The sequence below is a fragment of the Arvicola amphibius genome, chromosome 4, assembly GCF_903992535.2.
Source record: "Arvicola amphibius chromosome 4, mArvAmp1.2, whole genome shotgun sequence".
In the NCBI taxonomy this organism is placed as follows: domain Eukaryota; kingdom Metazoa; phylum Chordata; class Mammalia; order Rodentia; family Cricetidae; genus Arvicola; species Arvicola amphibius.
Window position 1 is genome coordinate 154,921,702 of NC_052050.1, and position 22,766 is coordinate 154,944,467.

At 52.4% G+C, this 22,766-nt stretch overlaps 1 protein-coding gene across 1 annotated transcript; it reads right to left on the reverse strand.

Moving 5' to 3' along the window:
* Positions 1-9,462: 9,462 nt before the first annotated feature.
* Positions 9,463-10,638, reverse strand: Sox1 (SRY-box transcription factor 1). Its single transcript, XM_038327368.1, has one exon. It carries the CDS (start codon positions 10,636-10,638, stop codon positions 9,463-9,465), a length of 1,176 nt encoding a protein of 391 aa, XP_038183296.1.
* Positions 10,639-22,766: the final 12,128 nt, after the last annotated feature.

The window sequence follows — 22,766 nt, forward strand, 5'->3', positions numbered from 1 at the left end:
AGAACCACCTCCAGCCAGGTATCTACTTCACACGGCCTCGGAGACGTCCTGGATGATAAACCCTGCACTGTTTCTTTGACTTCCCTATGGGGTTCTGAGGAGTCTGCAGCTTGGGGACCCTAGGAGCAGAGAACAGAGTGGGAACATGGAATATGCACAGCTCCACCCGGAGGCATGGACCTAGCTGCTTCCTGCGCTCCACGCAGACCCCTCTACAGCCGTATCCAGTTCCGTGTTTAGGGATTTCTGTAGGCCACGCATTCAGAATCACACAATAAGGGCTAATAAATCCCTTATTTATTAAGAGCTAAGTCCGTTGAGATTAGCTGACAACCCAGGTCCATGTGGGTCTCACAGTGTTCAGACAGCTCCATGCCAGGAGCCCTTAAAATCCCTGCAGGGCGAGGTGGGACAGTAGTATAGGGTTCTCATTCAATTCCAGTCACTGCCAATTTCTCCTGCTTTAGCTCCTTTCCAGGTGCCTGAAGCACTCTGGTGCCGAGAGCGGCTCGGCCACATGGTCCTAAAGGAAAACCCATCCTAACACCCTGTGCCATGACATAGGCACCCTGAATGCACCAGGTGCCCAAGTGTGCAGCAGGCCTCCAGGGCACTCTGAAGCAAAGGACAAGCTCCCCATCGCTCATCTCTTACTGAGACTACAGCAGAACCTCCAAGCCCTTCTCTGGCTCCGCCATTTAAGGAACGAGGCACACCGCTGCCCAGCAAGGAAGCCAACCCACTCTTCTGTCTACTCCTGTCTGTCAACCAGCTGCTCCCTGCTATAATCAGGGGGCCAGATCCACAGTCAGGAACTCAGGGGTGCTGCTCTCCTGTCCCACCTTTGCACTCAGAAGGCCAAGGGGTTCCCTGGAACTAGGTCAGCCTTCTCTCCACCGGTCCTGCCCTCCCTGCATCTATCCTGTGAACTCAACTCACATCAACGATCACGTCGTCTCTCTGTGACGTGCACAGAACCTGGCCGTGTTGGGAATGACAGCTTCCTGAAACCCCAAATCAGGCATAGCTGCGGGGCTCACGGCATGTATTTGTTGTCAGGTGCTGGGTGATGTTGGGGTGTCTGTCCCCATGTGCCCTCTACACAGGGCACATCTGCTTCCTCGGAGCACCCTCACCCGGGAAGAACTTTACTCAGGCAGTGCCAGCAGTCGGGACTGCAAGAGCGAGTATGGGAAGGTGACCCTCTGGGAGCTAATTAAAATAAAGAAGTCATCTGAAAAGGCTATCATAAATGCTCTCCTCAGATCTGTCTATTCGAACAGCCTCATAACTGTTCCACTTCAGAATGTCTGCTATTGACATTGATATCAAACTTGTAGCCTGGGAATTGGCTTTACACTGGCCCGTTTTTTTTTTTTAATATTATGTCTTGATGGATGAAACCGAATAATCCAATTTGAACTGTGACTTTAGATGGCATTCCATTGTTAGAAATGGTGACTGCGTATGATCTATTTACATTAGGAGAATACGGCGTCATCTTACTTTTTTATGCTGCATATAATTTCCCTTAGCAAGTAGAGAGAGCATGCCATTTATCCAAATTTCATAGTATTTTAAAAACAACACTGTGTTTGCAGTCCTTTTCCCCCCCCCTCCCAGCATGGAACACTGAAATAAATGATTTATTATTTTAATCAAGCATTTTAAAATTGAAAATGAAAGATTTCCCATCCTCTCTGGTTTCAAACCTGCTTACCTGCCAATCACGTACTGAGTTCATCCATGGGTGGTGGCTGTACTTATTAATACAGTGAAGGACGCTGTCACCTTGAGCTCTACTGAACAAGCCAGTTAATCTGCACATAACACTTTCACGTCCATAGCTCTTCCTGCAAGACTCTCTCACAGGGCATACCCATTTCACAGGTGTAGTTCTGATACATTCGAGGAGAACAATGTGGTCATTTTGTAGGCACCGTTGAGTGGTGCTTTTGCCATCTGGCTAGCAGGAATGTTTCTGGTGTACACCAGAGTGGTGTTGATCCAGTTTGTGCATATACAAACCCACTTGGTTAAAAGAAGGCGTTGGGAAAGACTGTCCGGTCCCAGCAGGCCTGTCACTCAATGGTTTCTGAACACACACGTGTGTGCCTCCCTCCCCTGGGCTGCTAGACTACCTACCCTTCAGGAGACCCTGAATGCCTTTGGGAGCAAGCTCAGGTGGGCTGAGTCAGCCAGCAGAGGGAATCAAAACTAGGCTCCATTGCTGCCTCCCAGGCACAAGTTCCAAATATTGCAACTCCAGAAATCTCCCTTCTGCCACTGTTGGTTTTGCTTCCCCCCTCCCAAAAAAATATCACCAACTGAAGAACTGAATGAGCACTCTATAAATAACAAATTGCTACTCTTAATGATCTTGACATAGCCCTGGTAGTAGCCCACAATAAACACACACACACAGTGTCATCTGCAAACACAGACTTTCCAAGTGTCCTCCAGGGTCACTATCAGCATCTCTCTGACACAGGGCAGATTCTTGGGGGCACCTGCGATCAGCCTGTATGGGTCCTCGTCAGAGCCAGGAGGCTGAAAGACCCTTGCAAAAGCTCCAAATCTGAGTTTGGCGCAAAGTCACCATAACAAAGCCAGCTCTCCTCAGGATCCCATCAGCACTGCCACCAATCACGGTCCTACAGTGTGCAGGAATCAAGTGGCTTCATGTTCTTTGGAAAGCTTCCTCTGACTCCATTTGGCCAGGCCAGATGCTCAGGGTATGTTCTCTGGCACAAGGCTGCAACATCTCTCCTACCTGTGTGACACAGGACTCACCCAGGAGGCATGAGCCCTGGCCAGTTGATCTTGGAATCATGGGCACCTGGTAACAGGCATGAATGAAGTCTGCTGAACAGACAGGGAATGTGACAGCTCTCCAGTAGCCCTGAAGCCCTGCACATTGTGTGTGGGAGTATCATTGCATCCCGCCTGCCTCTGCCATACCTGCCTCCTAAGTCCCAGTTCTCCATTTTAGCTGACCATTCCTGGAAGCCTCCTGTTTGCTGGGCTCTGAAACCCCGGTAGGATATGTCCCACCTAGGTGTTTGGTAATTTTGGTTTCACATCTGAGCTACAGACCCGCAGTTGAGAGTGCTCTATTTTTCAAGTGTAGAAAGCCAATGTCCAGGTTAACCTTCTCTCTTCTGTTCAGTGTAGAAACAAAGGGTCCATCTCTGCCCAGCACAGGTTCGAGCCCCTCCATTTACTGAATGTGCTTGTGGGTTTAGCTTTTTAAAGCTTGACTGTTAGGTCCTCTTCCTGGTTAAACATGCTCACCTGGGTGTCCTCTACTCTGCCGCTTAGAAGCAAAACACTGGTCTCTTCTTCATTATTTTTTTCTAGAAGATCCTGATGCTATTTCTAACTGGTGTAGAGGTGGCTTTTCTTTTTTTTAATCTATAGGGCATTTTTGTCTGTGGATTCCCTGACTCACGTGAAACTGGGCTTGGGTCTGGCACTGATGGTGTCTCTTTGCACTCGGTGTGCAGACCTGACTCTGGTGCCACCGCTGCCAAGTAATGTCTCTTGTTAGCATTTCCGGGGTGCTGGGAGAGAAAACAACGTCTGGGTGATGGCTCTTGTCAGTTTCCCCATTGTCAGGCCCCATCTTACGATCCTCCACACTCACAATATTTCCCCACTGGGAACACGCCTGACATTGCAATTTCTCACAACTGCGGCTCCGCAGTGAATGCCTAATTCCCGAAACTGCAAAATCTAACAAAAGCTGATTTTTTCCACTGATTTGACTGGCTGACTATTCCGAGGCTTTGCGTGTGGTGACCTGCTGTTCTCCACAAACAGCGCCTTTAATGTGCCCACACGGCTGTTCTGAAGTGGCTGAGGGCAATTAAACCCTCTGGAGCTGCCCGTGAGGCATTTGGGGAGACTCGATGGCCAGTGTCTCTGCCACAGACGATTTTCCTCTAGAGGTCATTTAACAACATCCTGGTCTTCGAGTTTGAACTTTGAGCTGGGAACATACTTTCTACCTCACTGTGTGACAGGCCACACAGTGCCCACTATGCAAGGATGTGTGAGTTCACCAAGAATTGTATCAAAGAAAAATAAACACAAAACAAAATAACAAAGAAACACCTAAACCCGGCTCTGCCCTCTACTTGCTGGTGGTGTTTGTTTATGTGCAAATTTAGAAGAGCTGGCCTTTTTGTGCTTTTTATTTTTACTACCCAAACATATGCTCTTTGTCTATGACTATACTACTCCCTTGAGCTCTTAATATATTTCCCACACTTGCCACACATTACCAGCGGACTCGTCTGGGTAAGAATGAGTCTAAGGAAGATGAGCCAACTTCATTCCTTGTCATCCAGCTTCCGTCTGCTCCACCATGCCAGTTTGGTCCCAGGCCTCCATCAGTCTGAACAAACAGCGCATTTTGCCTATTGGTATTTCCCTCACCCCGTGTAGAGAATCAGGTCCGGCAACAGAAACCGCAGCCCTAAAGCATTCCTTTCAACAGCACCTCACCCACAACTCTCAAAGAGATGGAGCCAAGGGCTGCAAAGAGTCTAAACTGAGGCGGGAGGGACCGCTCACTCCCGCTCTCAAGAACTTGGTCTTAATTTTGTATTCACTTATTTATTGCTGCTTAAGTATGCTGAGCTGTGTTTATAAAGCCTCTGCTTCTTGGGCAGAGGCCTGTGCAGCTTTCCTTAGACTCGAATGCCAAAGAGCAGCATGCAAGCGAACCCCCAGACTTGGCCAGAGCAGATATTTCCCTGAGATCGATACCTTTGAAGGCATCTTGTCATTGTCTAGACCCAGACCGAGGCCCAAACGATCCCGCCTGTAACCGCTGCTGCCCAGGGCCTAGTTCTGCCGCGAGGAGGCCACCCTGCCTCTTCCTTGCCCCAGCTTTCCAGGAGACCCTGACTCCCCTCCCCCACTCTGCGCCCACTTGTTGCGGCCTCGCCTGGGACCTGTTTGGTTCCCGCACTGATTGTGAAAAGGTTTGGCTTGAGCCTGACCCCAGGTCAGAACTTTCTCCACTGTAATCCTGTAGTCTAGCGCAAACCCTCCTCTTTTAATTCCCCAAAGGCCTCCGGGTAAGCGTGGGCATGAGCAAGGTGGGTGCCAAGCCCTTACTTGTTACACCCGGAAGGATGGGAGAACTCGAAGAGGGAATGGATCGCTCTGAACCTGGGCCTCCGACGGGGCGGCTATGCCGGAGAGTGTACGTGGGGAGAGGAGACGGGCCACGGAGGCGGGAAGCGGACCGCGCATTAAGACAAAGGGAGGGCCTGTCAGCGCGTCGAGGGAAAGCCCGGCGAGAGCGGAGGCTGCAGACGGAGGGCTAGGAGAAGGGAGGGGAAGGGAAGAAGTGGTGGACCAGAGGGTGTAGAGAGGACGTGGGAGAAGAGCGAGCTCGGTGCGGGATGCATCTGGGAGCAGAACCACAGAAACATGACTTGGGACACGGGAGGAAGGGTGCAGAAGTCCCGCTCGAGCACGTGGGAACCTGGCCACAACACCCGGGACGCAGGGCGCTGTCAGTGGCCGCACTGCCCCGCTGGCTGTTTCTGGGGGTTGGTGAAGTCAGGTCCTGCAGGGCGCAGCTGGAGGTGAAGGGCCTAGAAGGGGCGGGGGAGGGCTGAGGGGGGGCGGCGGAGGAGGGCAGTAGGAGAGGGAGGGGTGTGGCGCCCCAGCCTCTAGCCCCAGAGGCAGCCTGGCTGCTGCCAGTCCACCCGCCACCCCGCACAGAAGGACTCTGGCGCTCTCTCCCCGGGGGCCTGTGCAGCATCCCCCCCCCCCCCCCATCCACCGGAGCCTCTCCATCCCGCCAACTAGTTCCTGTGCCAAGGCCAAGTCTGCTTTTTTTCCTGAACTTTCCCAGGACTCTAACCTAGGGTTGGATTCCACCGCCGGGCTCCCGGACACCCGCTGCGGAAGCTGGGTGGGGAGGAGGCGTGACCAGAAAAGCACAGGGGCCCGAGCCAGCGGTGCTGGACCCGGCTGGACCGAGCTTGCTTTCCTGCGTCCCCAGAGCACGAGTGCTGGGGAGGGCTTTTCCAACTGACTGGAATTTTCCGGAGACAGAGTGTGGCAGTGCCCAGTCTTTGTCGGGGGGGGGGGGGGGGAATGAAATGCGTGAATATGAGTGTTATTCTTCTCCCACACGCATGATTTTAATAGACCTATCAGTCACATCCCGACACATCTGCAGATCAGGCGCGCTGCGCCCGCAACTCCTTAAAAAAATTAATTCGTTTCATCTGCCTACTGGTGGGTTTGAGGGAGGGTGTCAAAGTCTTGGTGGCAATAATAAAAACGGGGCAGTGAGTTTTTTTGTTTTTTTAAGTGAGAAAGAAAGAAAGGGAAAGAGGAGAGAGGGAAGGAGGGAGAGGAGAGGGGGCAGACGGGGGCTGGTGGGGGGGGGGGTACGAGACCGTCAAGGAAATCACACTGCTTAGTTTACCGGTGAGTTTAGAAGCCACTCAGGTGCCCTACACAAAGTTATGCAAACTTTATCCAGCCGCCACAAAATACTGCCCCACTCGCCACAGATGGGAAACAAAATCGCACTAGTAGAATGGAACACCGCCCTTGCATCGGAAGTGAATTATCAAGGGAAAACGACCACAAAGAATCTCACGTGAACACAAATGTGCGTTGCTTGGTTAGGAACTGCATTTAGCCTTGAGTTGGGCTCCAAGTAAGTAAGGTCTAGGAGAAAATTGTCTCCACTTATTTTAACTGGAGAGAGCCTGCCCGGATCTGGCCTCAATCTTGAGAGGAGGCCTACCTAATCCTCTGGCTTTGTTTTCAAATTAAGTCATTAGAGACTTTCTCCTAGTCTCTCACATCAGTAGAACCCAAAGGAAGGTGGCTTGGAAGCCTGGCACAAAGAATTCTAGCTAACTGGGTGGAGCTCAAATAGGGAACACAAAACACAAGGAATGGGGGGGGGGGGCTGAGCTGTCTAGTATTTGCAAGATGACTAACTTTATGTGGTGTGCTTCACTTAAAGTGGGCCATAACTCCTGTGATGGCGAGCTCTGGTTTAACTGCCCATAGCCAAGGCAGGGAACCCCGGAAGCCCAGGCATGGCAGAGGTGAGTGTGGCTACCCCTGTCTCCCACTGAAGCTGCTGTGCTTGGGAGCCGGTCAGCAAAGTCCCTTGTGTGTGAAGGGGAAGGTGGGCTGGACCTGAAAGTCCCCTAGAATTTCCCTGAGGTGAACGGGGCTCTTTCCCTGACTGCCTGAGTATGCTCCCCTCTTGGACTCCTAAGCAAGCAAACCAGTTCTGGAAATAACAGAGCAAAAACCCTAAAAGAAAAATGAAGAAAGGGAAAAGGGGGGGGTGTCATTTTATTACCTTATCAGAAAGCAGTGGGCATCATTCCTGAATCTCTTGCAATCAGGTTAAGGAATGAGGGGTTTAAGCAAAATCATCAAAATGACTTTTTTTTTTAAAAAAAATCATACATTTCACTTGTAAGATTAGCATTTATATGGAAAGATATTCTCCAATGTAGGCTGAGCTAAGGTCTTACTGAATCGGTAGAGTAAGTCCACTTTAGAATAGCTAGTCCATACTCATTCAAAAAAAAAAAAGAAAAAGAAAAAGAAAAAGAAAAAAGAAAAGAAAGAAGAAAAAGAAACTAAGCGGGAAAATGAGGGGAAAGAATGCTGAAATTAGTATCATTTTCCACCTGGACTTAAGGAAAATTTCCTTCAAAAATAGAATTTCATCCTAATGTCATGATTAATTTCAAAACATATTTGCTGCGTATAAGTTTTAAATGCAATATTTAATGCTGTCAGATTACTTGAAGACAAAGTTTTACAGAAAACTTTAAATTCCAGGAAAAAAAACCTGCAATGTACCATAAACACCTAGAAAAAAATATAATTAAAAATATTTAAAGCATCAAACAACCTCAAGATCTGGTCAGGAATAATAAACACTGCATTCTGTGTTTACATTCTCTAGCGACCTGCACCCCGTTTCACACAGGAGAGGGGGCGGTGTGTGTGTGTGTGTGTGTGTGTGTGTGTGTGTGAAGAAAATCCGCAAATTTATGTTGCATTTTCCCAGAGAAGAAGGGGAGGTGTTGGGGTAGGACCTGGGTGAGGGACACAGCGGTGGTGCGTTCCGGTCAGGATTGCTTCCTGGAACCATTGGAAGGTAATTTCACTTACAATCCCAATTACGGAGATGTCAAAGGCACACTGTCTTGGTGGTGGTCATTGTCCCCCATCCTTGGCCTCGTCCCACCAGCCCCACCATTGAGCACCATCCTTTTTCCTTCCAACCAGGACCAAGCTGCCTCAAAAACTGCTACAGTAGGGGAAGGGCAGAGCCACAGCAAAGAAATGCAAAAAGAAAAAAAAAAAAAGAAAGAAAAGAAAAAAAGAAAAAAAATATGCCAGGGCCAGGCAGTTAAAATGCGAAACTGTTAGGAAGTACTTTGTAGTTACTTCCCTTCTGTGTTAACTTCAACTCTACAGAATAATCTCTGGAGTTTAGCTTCCTCTTTTCCCACTGAATAAAGCCATTGAAACGCTGCCCTCCGCTCGGTGGGGCTCCCTTACTCTTGGGCCCTATTGATAATTTCTCCTTCAACAGATTGCTAATTGTATTTTGAGCTCATAAATCATGCATATAAAATTAGCACGTTTCAATTTCATAGGGAAACGGCCTTTTCTCTCTTAGACGTATTGATTCAAATTTTGATGCATTTTGGAAAGGGGGGGTCTCTTTTTGTTTTTCTTTTTTAGATGAAAGACTTGCAGGCTATGTACATAATCTGACTCCTCCCCCCTTACCGCAACGCCTAAAATAAAAATGTCACAACGCATTTACAAGAAATAATACAAAACAAAACAAAAAATGGAAATGCTCGGATACAGAGTTTTACAAAACCCAGAATATATCTCCACCGTCTGAGAGGGGATCGCGGTATAAATGAACCAACCAACCCAAAAGAGCGGTAACAACTACAAAAAACTTGTAAATGTTTGGATCTGCCTTACTACATTTATAACAAGTGAGAACAGCTCGAGGTCCGTCACTCGACCTCCGGCAGAAGAGCCGGCGGGAAGGAAACCCCGGAGAAAGTTACAGTGCCGGCAGTCATAAAAAGTAGGCATCGCCTCGCTGGGTTTTGTCTTTTGTCCTCCCGAGCCGAGAAAACGCTGTGTGCCTCCTCTGCGGACGATAAATACTGTACAAAAGGTCTCGTGAAAACACCAAAGTTCAGTCTAAGACGCCAGTCTGGTGTCAGCGCCTCGGAATCCCGGAAAAGGTGAAAGAGAGGGCAGATGTCACCTGGTGCTCCGACCTCCAGAGCTGTCTTTTTACAGGAACGTGGAGACGTCTGTACAAAGTCGAGCTCTGGAGGCTCCGGCGCAGGCCTCACGCTCTTCGTCGCCGGGTCGGCGGCCTCGAGCCGCAGTGTCCCCGGCGTCCCCGCGGCGCTAGATATGCGTCAGGGGCACCGTGCCGTTGACACCCGCGCCCGCGCCCTGGTAGTGCTGTGGCAGCGAGTGCAGCCGGCTTTGGGCCGCGGCAGCCGCTGCCGCCGCCGGGTCTCCACCCTCGCCGGCGGGCAGGTACATGCTGATCATCTCGCGCAGGTCCCCGGGGCACGGCGCCCGCGAGTGCGCAGGGGCCGGCGGGCTGCCGCTGGGCTCTGACTTGACCAGCGAGCCGAGGGCACCGAGGGCACCCGACGATGCCGCCGCTGCAGCCGCCGCGGCCGCCACAGCCGAGTTCTGGTGCGCGCCGCCAGCAGCGGCGGCGGCGGCTGCTGCGGCGCCGTAGGGGATGCCACCGTAGCCCGAAGGCGAAGCGCTCATGTAGCCCTGAGAGTTGGAGATGGGGCTGTACTGCAGTGCGCCCATGTCGTAGCGGTGCATGGGCTGCGGGTTGTGAGGATGCGCGTGCGGATGGTGCGGGTGCGGGTGCGCCGGGTGCGCGTGAGGGTGCGCGCCGCCCGCGCCTGGGTGCTGCCCGTAGGCTAGCTGTGCCTCCTGCATCATGGCCGCGGCTGCAGCCGCCGCAGCTACCGAGCCCGGGTAGGCACCGTTGGCCCAGCCGTTGACGTGCGCGTAGCCGCCTCCAGCCGCGCCGCCCGGGCTCTCCAGGCGCTGGCCCACCGCCGCCGCCCCGACGCCCACGCCCACGCCCATGGCCACGGCCGCACCTCCGCCACCTGCGCCGGCCGCCAGCAGCCCACCGGCCAGCGAGTACTTGTCCTTCTTGAGCAACGTCTTGGTCTTACGGCGTGGCCGGTACTTGTAATCCGGGTGCTCCTTCATGTGCAGTGCGCGTAGTCGCTTGGCCTCGTCGATGAACGGCCGCTTCTCGGCCTCGGACATGACCTTCCATTCGGCTCCCAGGCGCTTGCTGATCTCCGAGTTGTGCATCTTGGGGTTTTCCTGGGCCATCTTGCGCCTCTGTCCGCGGGACCACACCATGAAGGCGTTCATGGGCCGCTTAACCCGATCCTGGTTGGCCTTGGTGCCCCCGCCGCCACCGCCGCCCCCGCCCCCACCACCGCCCCCGCCCGCCCCGGCCGGGCCCGAGAGGTTCGTGGGCGCCTGGGCGCCGCCGGGCGAGTGCAGGTCGGTCTCCATCATCATGCTGTACATCTGGGCGGTTTGCGGGTTCACCGGCACCGCAAAGAGAGGGCCTGGAGCATAGACGGCCGGGTGGAGGTGGGTGGGTGGAGAGAGAGCCCAGAGAGACTGGGGGGGGGGTGCCTAGCAGAGAGAAGGGGGTTGGGTGGAGGCAACAACAAAAAAGAGGCAAAAGCACACGCACTTAGCGCGGGTCCAGCTCGCAGGTGGAAAGTTTCTCCGGGTGCACAAATCACTTGCCAGAGAGGTCGTTGGCCGGGATCATCGCCGCCGCCACTGCCGCTCCTGCAGTCCGGGCGCTCTCGGCTGAGCTGTGCAAACAGGTGCAGTCGTGGCCAAGTTGAGGCTCCACTTTCTGGGTTTGAAGCGGTGCCACCGGGTCCGACACCGAGTTCTTTGCCTCTTCTTGGTGGCTCGAAGTCTCTTTACTGTGCTGGCTTCCTTGGCGGCTTCCAACTCCGGGGCCGCAACTTCTAGCAGGGCGGCGCGCCGCGTGCGCTGGGCATGTGCTGGTCCCAGGTGCCTGGGGGGAGCTAGGCGCTGAGGGGGACTCGGAGGGGGGTTTGGAGGGGGCGATCACGGTGCAGCCAGGGAGGGGGTTAGGGACAGCGGTGCGAGTGCCAACGCGTGCAGAGAGCCAGAGAGTTGGGCCGCTGCACGCAAGACAAGCTGTCCGCTGCCTGCCTGGGGCCGTGCGCTCGGAGCGGAGGCACACGCGGGGCCGGTGGCGCGGGGGGCCCAGCAGCCATACGCCGGGCCCGGGCTGCCATTAAATGAGCGCGCCGCGGCCAATGGGAGCCGGCGGCGGCGGTGATTTGCATGGCGCGCTGGCGAGTGACGTGGGGAGGGAGTAGATACACTGGGCGCGGGCGGCAGAGCAAGGAGGTGGAGAAGAAGGGGGGGGGGGAGAGAGCAAGGGCAGGAAGGAGGGGGAAAGGGGGCGCGGGGGGGGCGGGGTCACAGCCACACTGCTTCCTGAGCGCGCGCGCGGCGGCGACGGCGGCGAACTCGGAGCTCGCCCCCTTCTCCTCTCCCCGCCCTCGCGCTTCGAATGATTAACGATTGGGTTGAAAACCAAGAGTAAAAAGAATCGCTGTCGGGGGAGGCGGGGACTGGGGGGGGGGGGGGGGGGTTAAAGTTCTGGGTCGTGTTTAAATGCGCTCGTTGGAGACCCAGCTCCTCCCCTGTTCCCAACCAGCCAACTCTGTGCCCGCAGGGAAGGGGAAAGTTGGAGCTAGAGGCCGCACTTTGCACTCAGCCGGAGTGCAGAATAACGGTGGTGCCCGAGGAGATCTTCCCAGGGGCAGTTTAAACCCAAGGCACCGCTGCTGGTTTCCAAGCTAGGCAGTCTCCCCAATTCCCGGAGCTCAGTGCATTCTCCAGAGCCTGCTCTAGCAAAGACCTTTCCAGCTCCGGGATCTATAATTCGGGTCTGGATGGAGGTGCAGCCGCTTTTGTGTGGTGCAGGGCTCATAGCTCCCTTATCTATCCTGAACTTTCTTGCGGGGTTGGGGTGGGGGAGGTGTCTTTTAATGGATCAGGATGTTATAGTAAAAAACTCTCCCCAGTTTACTTTCTCTTCTTGAATTCCTGCGAAGGTCAAAAAACAAGATCTGGAATCTAGTTACTCAAACGTTTAAAAAAAAAGTTAGTTGAAAGAGCACTCTTTTTCTGGAGCGATTCTCCCAGAAGCTGTTTGCCAAAGGCCTTCGAAAACTCTGAACTCACGGTTTAGAAGGGAGTGCCTCTGATCGGGTGAAAGTATTGCCTTTTTGTTATGTTTTGTTTGAAAAAGAAAGGCCAGTTCTGGGGATGAGGAAAGCATAAATCACAGCCGACTGTAATTCTTGAATCTCAGAACAAGTATGCTTCTGGGGTGTTCAAGAGATTTCCAATCCAACCTCAGACTGCCATTTCCAAGAGAAAGATGGGGATTTGATTTAAAGGCTTCTTCCAGAAAGGCCCTTAGAGTGCAGAAGTTCTTCCGACGTCCTGGGGCGGGGTGGGGGTGGGAAAAGAGGGTGCCTTTCTACTCCTGAGACGAAGGTGCCTCCGGAGATTGGGCTAGGCTCGTCTGCTGACTGCCTGCAGACCGCCCGGTGTGTAATCCGAAGGCTCTTCTGTGGCAGAGATAAAGGATAATAGCAAGAATAGGGGTGTCCCAGTATATTGGGCGCTGAACATGTGACAGTTCTTTTTTTCTGTTAACAAAAAAATATCTGAGGCTGTGAATTTCCCGACCCCATTGCTCCCTTGCTATGATTATTACATACGTTTATTTTTCATTTTATTTTAATCCCAGGTTGCTATAGCACAGTGCAACAGCAAAGCCATCCCTCTGCCGACTGAGCTTTCATTTCGGGCCATCCAGTGCTTACTAGTAAACTCATCAAATAATATAGAATTATTCTGGAAGCATTGTTTCATATTTTTCATAAACATCTAGGTTATAGACTATTTTTCAGCTACTTTCCTATTTCAGCAATCAAGTTTATTAAACCTTTTGATTTGTTTCATGAACTCCCTACAAATATCAGTTACATTGTAAATGAACAAAACGAACAGGAATATTGTTTAAGAATTTGGTAGAGCCATTTTTCTTTGATAATCTAGGAGGCGATGGGTGTGCAGAGAGATCCACTGTGTTAGGGGAAGTCAACAAGACTGAAATAAAAGAAACGGTTTACAAATTATAAACTATATTATCCACTTAGCACTTGAAAGATTTCTTTCCTGTGCTTTTCAATTTAGATTTTAAACTAAATAGCCAAAGACCCCCTGAAAACGCTTTGTATGAATCAAGCTTGGCACATTATTTTCCATATCAATGGGGCAATTTATTTTATAAACACCCTGCACTCCAGTGAGCTTTGCAGGAATGCTTTATGCTTTGGGAAACTTGGATAGATGACTTTGAAATGGTCTCATTTCTTTCTACCAAGCCCAGAACATTGTTTCCAAATGGGATGTTACCCTTGTTTCCCAGAACATCTAAATAGGAGGTAAATGGCGTCACATTGCAGGCAACCATGTTGGTGCTTGTCACTCAGGGCACTGCACTTCAGAAGCCCCGTTTAGTAATAAACTGTTGCCAACCCAAGCCAGTGAAAACCCTATGGGTGCCCACCTGCGAAGTAGGAAATCAGAGATGCAGGTGTAACTTGTTGCCAAGTGACAGAAGATTGGCAGCAGCAGCCTGTGCCAACTAAGCAGTGGTGGGCATGCTGTGCCAGACCTCCTTGTGCCTTCCATCCTGGCATGAGCAGTGAGAAGCTTTGCAACTCCTGTCAGTGACAACTTCTGGAAGCTTCTGCTCCTTGTTTCTTCTATGCTCACTTTCCCCAATGGCTCTTCTTACAAAAAAAGAAAGAAAGAAAGAAAAGGAAAAAAAGAAAGAAAAAAGAAAGAAAAGAAAAGCCAAAAACCAGTTTGATAAATACTTTTGTCTGCTTCCCATTCTCCCGACCAGCTTGGTGGGGCTGCCTCCCAGCCTACCAGCCTAATGCCATCCTACAAACCATATCCTTGTGGATTTGAAGACTGACTATATTATGTCCAAGTAACAATAGAGAAAGCCCAGAATCCAAGGCAAGGATTAGTTTCACTGTTGACTGACCAATCTTGCTCTCTCAGCAACTCAGAAATTTCACTGTGCCATTGCTCAAAATGCCAAAGACTGACTTAGAAAAGTGGCTAAGTTTTTAATCCAACCTGTGGTTACAGTCCTCAGAAAATTCATGTCGACCCATTGCTAGAGGAAATGATGCATGCATGTAGTATATGCATCTGTGCCTGTATATGTAAATGAACATAGATAAATTATGAAAGGGTGTATATATGGAAATGGTATGTTTAAGCTTTCGCACGAAAACCCTGACTTTCAAATAAATCGAGTCCTGGATTTTAAACACCTGGGTTTTAAACTTGAACCCCTGGCATAGAATAACCAGTACTTTCACACACCTTTGTGCTCTTGAAAAATCTTTGACTCATAGAGGGCCCCTGTGGACAGAACCCCTTGTTTCCTTTTTTGGAAGACTGGTTCTCAGACATCTATATGTGGATTTCTATGCTTAGCGTTAGTCTCAAGCTTCAAACAATTTGGGTAGCCTGAGGTTCTTGGGGACCGTGCAAGACTAGAAATTATTCAATGGGAGGTCCAGACTGTCTGCTCTGGTGACAATCCCTTGATCATGCTCAGAACAAGATTGTCTAAAGGCTGATGAGGCACTTGGACAGAGGACACGAGGAAGTGACTACCGGTAACTGCCAGGGGCAAAGACTTCAAGGCTCTGATGTACCCTTTAAAGGCTGAGAGAATAGTTGAAGACCTCTAGCGAGCTGGCAGTTTCTAGGCTGGACTATGGAGGAAGAAAGTAGTGTTTAGGAAGAGGCCCCAAAGTAAACTCGGGAGAGGGAAAAGAACACTGCAAGTTGGAAAAGGGCCTCCGAAGTCATCTCTGCCAACAGGAGGCACAGATTATAGGCCATGTGGGAGGAGAGCAAATCCGAGAGGGGCGGGCACGGAAGTTGTGACTCCATCCCGGGACCTGCAACTTGAGTGGAGGGCAGCGCGCTGGGGCATCGCGGAGCGCTTAGGCATGTCAGTGTGGACCCTGCCGCGGCGCGGGCCGCGATCGCCGTCTGCTGGCCGCCCCACCTTCTCTGTCCTCGCGGAGCCACCTCGGACTGTCTGTCACCTGTTTGGCGGAGGCGCCCCTCGCCCAGCTATGGCTAGCTCAGCGTCACTGGAGGGTTGGCCGCCCGCCAGTTCAGTATTTTTTGAGTTTTAGCGTGTGCCTCTGACCCCGGTCTCCGGGTGGGGGTGGGGAGCATCTCTTCTCCTGGGTCGTCTCCAAGCCCTCTCAGCCGATTTCCTGGGCCCAGTCCGGACTAGTTTGGGGGATTCTTCGCAAACAGCCAAAGGTGCCAAAGGTGGTTCGTTCGTTGTTGCTGATTTGTTTAAAAGGGGGAAAGAAACAAAATCTAGATAAAGGGGAGAAGTCGGGGGAGGGGACAAAGGAAGAGAATCACTCGCAAGTGAAGAACTTTGGGCGATCCCAGCGCCTTTACCAGCATTCCTCACAGCCCTTCTCTGCCGAGCCGCTCTCAACTAAAAAGCAAAGACTCCTCTCCTCCGACCTGAACGGGCGCCCGAGTTTATAGAGCCGCTGCAACTGCGCCTGTGGGAAAGGGGCAAATAAAGTCCTCGCCTCTAGGCTTCCAGGCTCGGGTTCCTGCTGCCAGCGTGGCGAACGGCACACAAAATCCAGAGCTGCACTGCGTGTGCGTGCATGCTTCCTGGTTCTCTGGGTGGAAGCATTCGGAGAATCTCTGGGAGCTTCGAGTAGGGGCTCACCCTGTGAGCAGTGCTCACACATATAATTCAAATTTCACAGCTGACCTGCTCTGAAAACCTCAATCAGCTTCTAATTGAAGGGAAAACAAAATATTGCTTCCCTACAGCAGAGCTAACGATTTAATCATTATATCAGACATTATAGCTTTTAATTAGGCTAATGCTGATACTGTATGGAAAGAGATAATTCAACACAGTTCTTGATGAATTCTGTAATTGGGTTAACGGCGGAGCAGTCGGGGGAGAGACGTCAATATTCAAGCTGCGTCTGTAGCCACCAGGTTTATGAATGAAAGAGGGGAAAGCCTGGAACCCAAGGGGGCATCGCGCCCTCTCTCCCCAGAGCTGTTGATGCTGGAGGAAGAGGCAACCAAGATGCCAGCGGGGCTGGGCCGCCGCTGGGTGCCAGGCCTCGCGGGTTTGGAACCGAGCGCCCACTTTTGCCGCGTGAAATCTGACAAGAATTTCAGCAGGCCTACCTTGCTGGTACAACTGGGCACCAGATGTACGAATCTATCCACTTAGCCCAAACCCATCCCTACAGGAGGGTTGAGCCTCCAGCATCTAGCTGTTTCTTGCCTTTCCATCCAGTGCCCTTTGAAAGAACTAGCGATGCCTGGTGCTAACACCCATCGCAAGTGCCGGCTGGGCATCCACAGCACAGTGCCCCTGGCACTCTGTAGAGAACAGCTCTACCCATGCGGTTCTCTATGTGCACCTTGGGCGCGCCAGGCTCTGGTGGCATTGCACACTGTTGGCACTCCTGTGTCAATGCCGACAGAGAAAGGACAGATCTAGTGGGTACCCAGGCTTGTGCCCCCTTGCCCTTGGCTGAACCGGTTGCTTGGCCTTGGGCTGCAGAAGAAGGTTAGCAATTAGAGAGTGTGGGCCCGCTTCCCTTCCTACAAAAGAATGGGAAAGAAAAAAAAATCCGTTTGGACTCGCCCGCAGGAAGCAAATTGTGCCAGGGGCATGGGTGACCCCTCCTCTCCCTTCTCATTCTCTCTGCCAAGTAGGGCCTGGGCTAGACGCTGTCTCAGGGTCAACCTGCCACGGGCTCAGGCGCTCCAACCGGCATCTCTGAGATGCCGCCTTCTGCTTGCACTGGGACCGACTTTTCTTGCCACCCTCTTTTGCCTTTAGATTTCTACCACACATCTGACCCTGCTTAGAGGTGGGCTGTGGTGAGCCTCGGGTTTTGAGGAGAGGCGCAATCGCCTCTGTAATTTGGTTGCGCTTTTCAGAAAAGTCAAGGAAGCCGCCTTTCCGCGATTTTAACCCAGATGTTTTCAGGGTGTAATTTTTTTTATGTACTTTAAAAATTTCTGCCGCCGTTCTTAAATTTTTCTCTTAGTCTTCGGTTTAACTACATCAGCACAATATTCTCCTTCAAGATAAATATACTGTATTGTGATTCATCCGTGTCGTATTTTGTCAGCAATTACTGCAAAATTAAATGGGTCACTGTGAAAGTTTCATTTACTCAACCCCCCGTAATTAACAGTTTGAATACACCTTTTTTACATTGTGCAAAAGTTGTAATTTTCCAATGCTTGTTGTGTCTTCCCAATAAAGAATTCTGGTTAAGTTAGATGTGATCATGAGAATTCAAAGCTCTGCTCCCAGTGGAGGGGTGCTGGGCTTTTCCCTAAGACCATAGAAAGCTCGTGCACAAGATCAAACTTTTCTGATCAGTGGAGCTTTGCAACTGCTCAAATATAGATTTGCAGAGAATAAACGCGGAAGGATGGAAGGCGTCTGATTAAGGGACATTCCCAAAGAAACCTCTAACACCAGAATTCTTAGGCTGAGCAGACAAGCCTGCAATATCTGCTGCCTGGAGATATTGGGGGGCAAGGTGAGTTATGACACACTAGAAGGTGGGAACGGTAACCATCCCATCCTATCTGAAAGAAGGCTTCAGCCCATAGAGCCCAAGGGCGTCCCTGACCAGGGCTGTGTGCAAGAAGCTGCATTTGGAGTACACATGGTCTTCTCTCATATTCTCTCTCATTAGCCCCCAAATAGAAAAGGCATCCCTCACAAGGGGAGACAAGTCATAAGGAATTTTTATATGAAGAGGAATACCGTGAAATCAGAGATGCTATTTTTTTTCCTTCCTGGTCATGCCAGTTATTGCAAATTAGATTAGCTGCACAGGCTGCAATATAAACATGGCACGAGGTTCACGCCAGTGAAAGCCCGTCCACTCCAATCTTGCCTTTCATCGGAGCGGCTCACATAAATCACATCTTGTCCTTTAATACACTTTTCAGTGAGATTAAAACATCACTCTGACACAATTTCAAGCCCTTTCAGTCATATGTCCCGCTTTACTTCAGAAAGTAGCTAACAGGAAAAGGGGGTCTGTAGATATCTCCAGGCTGTGGGGAGAGCTTCGCAGCCCTGTGAGGGGCTAATGGAGGACCCCTTGGCCCCATCTGAACGCCATTCATCTTCCCTTGCAAAGATACAAACCAGCTGGTTCTCCAGCAGAAATCAGATTTCTCTGGGGTTGGAGAGAGAGAGGCCAGTTGACCGACTGTGTGTGCACAGGAGCTTTTGGGGGCAACACTCTCCAGACAGGGGCGTTGGAAAAAGATCACAGCCCACCTTCCAGGGCCCAGGACTCTAGACCTTTTTGGGAAGGAGGTCCAAAGGCACAGGGGCGGGGGTGGGAAGGCATGTAGGGTTTCAGGTGGCCTTTAAGTCCTAAATCTTCACTTAGGAGTGGAGGGAAAAAGAGGTGAGATTACTATAAAATTGGCTAAGAGCTGGAATCAGTACCCCTCACTGTCCCCCTCTCTCCCTCAGGGACTGGCTACCTGGGTCAGGAGCTGATCTGTATTTCAGAAGGACAAAGAATCCTAGCAGGCCACCAGAGAGGGGTGTCTGGACCCCAGCTCTTTTCGGCCTTTCGTTTTTCTCAAATTGTGCTTGTAACTCAGAATGCCCAGACATCGCTTCTGGAGGGCATACTGGACATTCCCCCCCTCTCCCCCCAACGGGGCTGCGCCTGTTGATTCTCTTCTCCGTCAGCCACAGGAGTATTCTCTCTCTAGACCCCTGCAGGGTTGGGTTCATTGCTGGGAGGAGCAAGTGAAGATAGGAAACCCCAGAAGGTCACCTCCTTCCATCCCAGTCCCTCTTTCCAGCCCCTTACTCAGTCTCTAAGTCTTTGGCTCCATCACTTTTACTAGAACCCAGCAGGAAGCCACCTGGTGACTTTCTGTTCAACTTCACTGGGCACCTGAACATCCCCCGTGGGAGTCCTTGTTCAGGTAGAGCCACCGCAGCCTGCCTTGCTCCACCCAAAAACTCATAGGCAAGGAAACCTGGCAGAGTCCAGGAAAGGGGCAATTCCCCTGTCCTCAGGATCCTGAACTTGACCATAGGCGGTATTCACAGCCCAGTTCGACTTGGCCTGTGGCCGATGCCCGCGGTTCCCACTCTGCTACCAGTGGCATCCACCCAACCAGGCTGCAGGGGAGAAGACTACTGAGGACCGAACAGGGCGACTCCGGCTCCAGCCCAAGCCACTGAGGAGGGGAGTGTTCCTGGGGTTCCTCTGAACCTACTAGGGTGCCATGAATGCAGCCCCCTCTCTAACGCCAGCTTCTCACAAAGGCGCGTCCAGAAAGCCGGGCCCCTCCGCACTGCAGGAAATCAATGGCACAAAGCGAGCTTTTAATGGGTTAATTGACTGGAGGCCTCTATCGCGTTCAAACACCTGTTTCCTGCCAGCAGCGGCGGCCTGTCTGGTCTCTGCCTAGGTCGATGCTGCAGGCTCTGCCCCGCCTTGTTCATCGAATCTAGGCCACGCCGAAAATCCATTTCACCTCTGAAAGTCGCGGTATACTCCCACTCGCTGGCTACTCGAAATGGGAAGGGGGCAGAAGAGGGTGGCCAACTAGGGCCTGGAGACTTCTGAGTGCGCCCAACAAGTTCAACCCAAAGCCGAACGATGCGCTTTTGCTTGATGAGGGAGGACCCACTACCAAGGCTGGGTCTTTGGGTCCGGGTTATCCCTATCTAGGGCGGCCCCCTTAGCTGTGCGTACTCAGGATCGCTCACCCGGAGTCCTCCTCTAGCCGGTGCGACTTCCACCGCGCCAAAGCAGCTACTGGGCAGGCACCCGGTCCAAAGGCTCTCTCTGAGTGTCGAGGGCTCCCGGATGATTGATTTTCTTTTAGTAACAGAATTAATACAGTCAAGTCTGTCGGTCAGTCAAAGTTAAATTGATTCTTTGCCCAAAACACCTCTCACCAAGTGGCACGCGCTTCAACATGTTAATTTTTAGAAGGTTATTTTTCATCCCGTGGGTTAAGTTCTTGGCGCTGCCTAGAGTGGTGGCACAGAGCCGCCAGCTTGGCCTCGGCAAGGCCGGGGGCGGGGCAAGGACAGACGACCCCAGCGGAAGGGGAACCTCCTTCCACTAAATCTTACCCCCAAGGCTACTGTCTGGACCTCCCTCCACCTCGGCTCCTAAGGGCGATCTACCTAGATGTGGCTTGGGACGGTTGGGCGGTGGCCAATCCAAAAGGCTGAGGAGCAGCAAAGGAGTGAACACACAGATAAGAAAATGACCAGTAAACCCGCGAGTCGGCTTGCGAAGGTCACCGCCTTACAGGGCCGTTCAGCGTTGAGGCCAGAAGGCTCCAAGCACCTCGCACATCCTCTCGGAAAGGGCCCACGGTGACCGGCTCCCCTCCCCGCTCCTCGCCCGCCGCGTGTCCCTGCCCGGTTGGTGAAGCTCCCGCGCGCGCGAGTTCGAGACACACTTACAGTTAGTTCTTCCTGCAGCCCGGCGGGTCCGCACCGCTTGGCCGGCCTGTACCTCCGCAGCCCTGCCTGGTTGCGGGCCGTGTGGGACCTGGGCGCCCTGCAGGCCCAAGCGCACGCGCTGAAACCCGCGGACCCCGGCCCGGCCAGGCTCCTGGCGGCGATGGCGCCCGCGCCACGCGCACGCACACTCACACGCTCACCCCCGCTCGCACACTCGCTAGCACAAGCTCCTCGCTCCTTGCTCGGCACACACACTTGCAGACGCACACACTGCAGGCGAGAGAGACAAGAAAATGAAATTTATTATTGATAGAAAAGACTCGCAAGACAATTTCAGGTTATTGTTTCTCTCTGGAAAAGGGGGATCCCGCCACATAATGAAGCGTCTTTTGTGTGGCACTGAACAATACCAAACAAGTATTCTAATAAATAGCCGCGTTTTTGTTCCTGCTCGGCAGTGAATAGAAGGGAGCCGTTGCTTCGCTAGCAGCTGGGACGCCGAGCGGAGCGGGGAGGTGGAGCCGCCGCTCGCCCTCTTCTAGCCGCTCCCCAGCCGGGTCCCCGCCGCTCCCCCATTCGCCCTCGCCTGCAGCCCCTCCCGCCGGCCCGACCGCAGAGGTTCGAGACCCTGAGACCGCAGGGATCCCGTACCTTCCCCCAGTGGCGATCGCATTCCCGCCCCCCCCCCCACCGCCCGTCGTCAGCTGTCACTTGTGGCGTCCCACGAGCGGCGACTTTCACCTGGAGCGACTCTCCCGGCTTTCCCTACCTCTCGTAGGGTGGGGACGCCCCCACCCGTACTCCTGAGTCAGCGCGGTCATTGAGAGGGATCTGAACGGCGCACCCCCCTCCGCCCCCTCCGCGATCTCACTGTGGGCTCTCTCGGCTCTGTTCCGGGCTGGAGCTTTGTTGTCTCACCCAGGGGATACCTTGACCGTGGGCGCCGCGCCAGGCCTCCCCCGGAGCAGTGAGGGCAGCACCCCCCACCCGCGCTCCTCAATCCCCCCTCCCTCCAGTGCTGCTCCCTCTACCAAGGGGAGCAACAGAACGAAAGACGGTGTCTAAAGATTAATGGGTGGACACAAAGCTCTCCAGGTTTAAAAAAAAAAAAAGAAAAAAAAAAGTCGCCCGGACTGGAGTCTGGTGTCCCGGTGAGCACGGCGGGAGGGAGTCCGGAGTAGCTGTTCCGAAGCTGTAGCCGCAGGCGGCGAGGCCAGTGAGTTTGCTGCGGAGTACCCTCCCTCCCAATACTCTGTACTCCCTCTCATGGCGGTCCCCGTACTCGGCCTTTGCTGCGAGGCTGAAGCTGCCCGGCAGCCCATCGCGAAGTACGGTAATGCCGGAGAGAATCCCTGAGAAGGCGCCGGGTTGCCGCCGCTCAAGTTTCGCTTCCAGTTTCTCTCCGTACCCGGTCTCCCTCTCCCATTAGGTCACCAACTATGGGAAGATGTCAGCACTTTGGACTTAAGACCTACACCCTCTGTGGCACCTAGAGAATGTCTCAAAAGCAAACTTTTTTTCCCCTTAAAGGGATGACCCCAAGTTCTGCCCAAAGAATTTACAATTCCCTGACAACCTAAGAAAATAAGCTAATATTAAAAAGAAATATACAAACACAACACACGTGATCGTATCAAGCGTTTGCTCACCCCATCGGGGTGCTGTGGGTGTGTGCTTATCTGGAGTTCTCTTGTGGACACACGTATGCCTCTCCCCCTCCCCCCACTGCTGGCAGCTGAGGTTTTCAGCAGAACCATGACTGGCTCTAATCTCGGAGACAAAAACCCACATGACTTTCCCTCCATGGATCTTAATCTAGGCAAGCACTTTGTCATGTGTAAATTATTTCTTAATCGGACTGAGAGGTTTCGAAGCGCAATTCAGGATTTAGTGTGCTGGGAATCGCCGAAGATTGACGAGCTGCCTAGGAACACTTGCCCTGGTAGAAAGGCTTCCCAGCCACAGACACGTTGGTCTGACAGAGAAGGGGGAAAAA

Coding starts and splice junctions, on each gene's coding strand:
- Sox1 (XM_038327368.1), bottom strand. CDS start 10,638: ATGTACAGCATGATGATGGAGACCGACCTGCACTCGCCCGGCGGCGCC.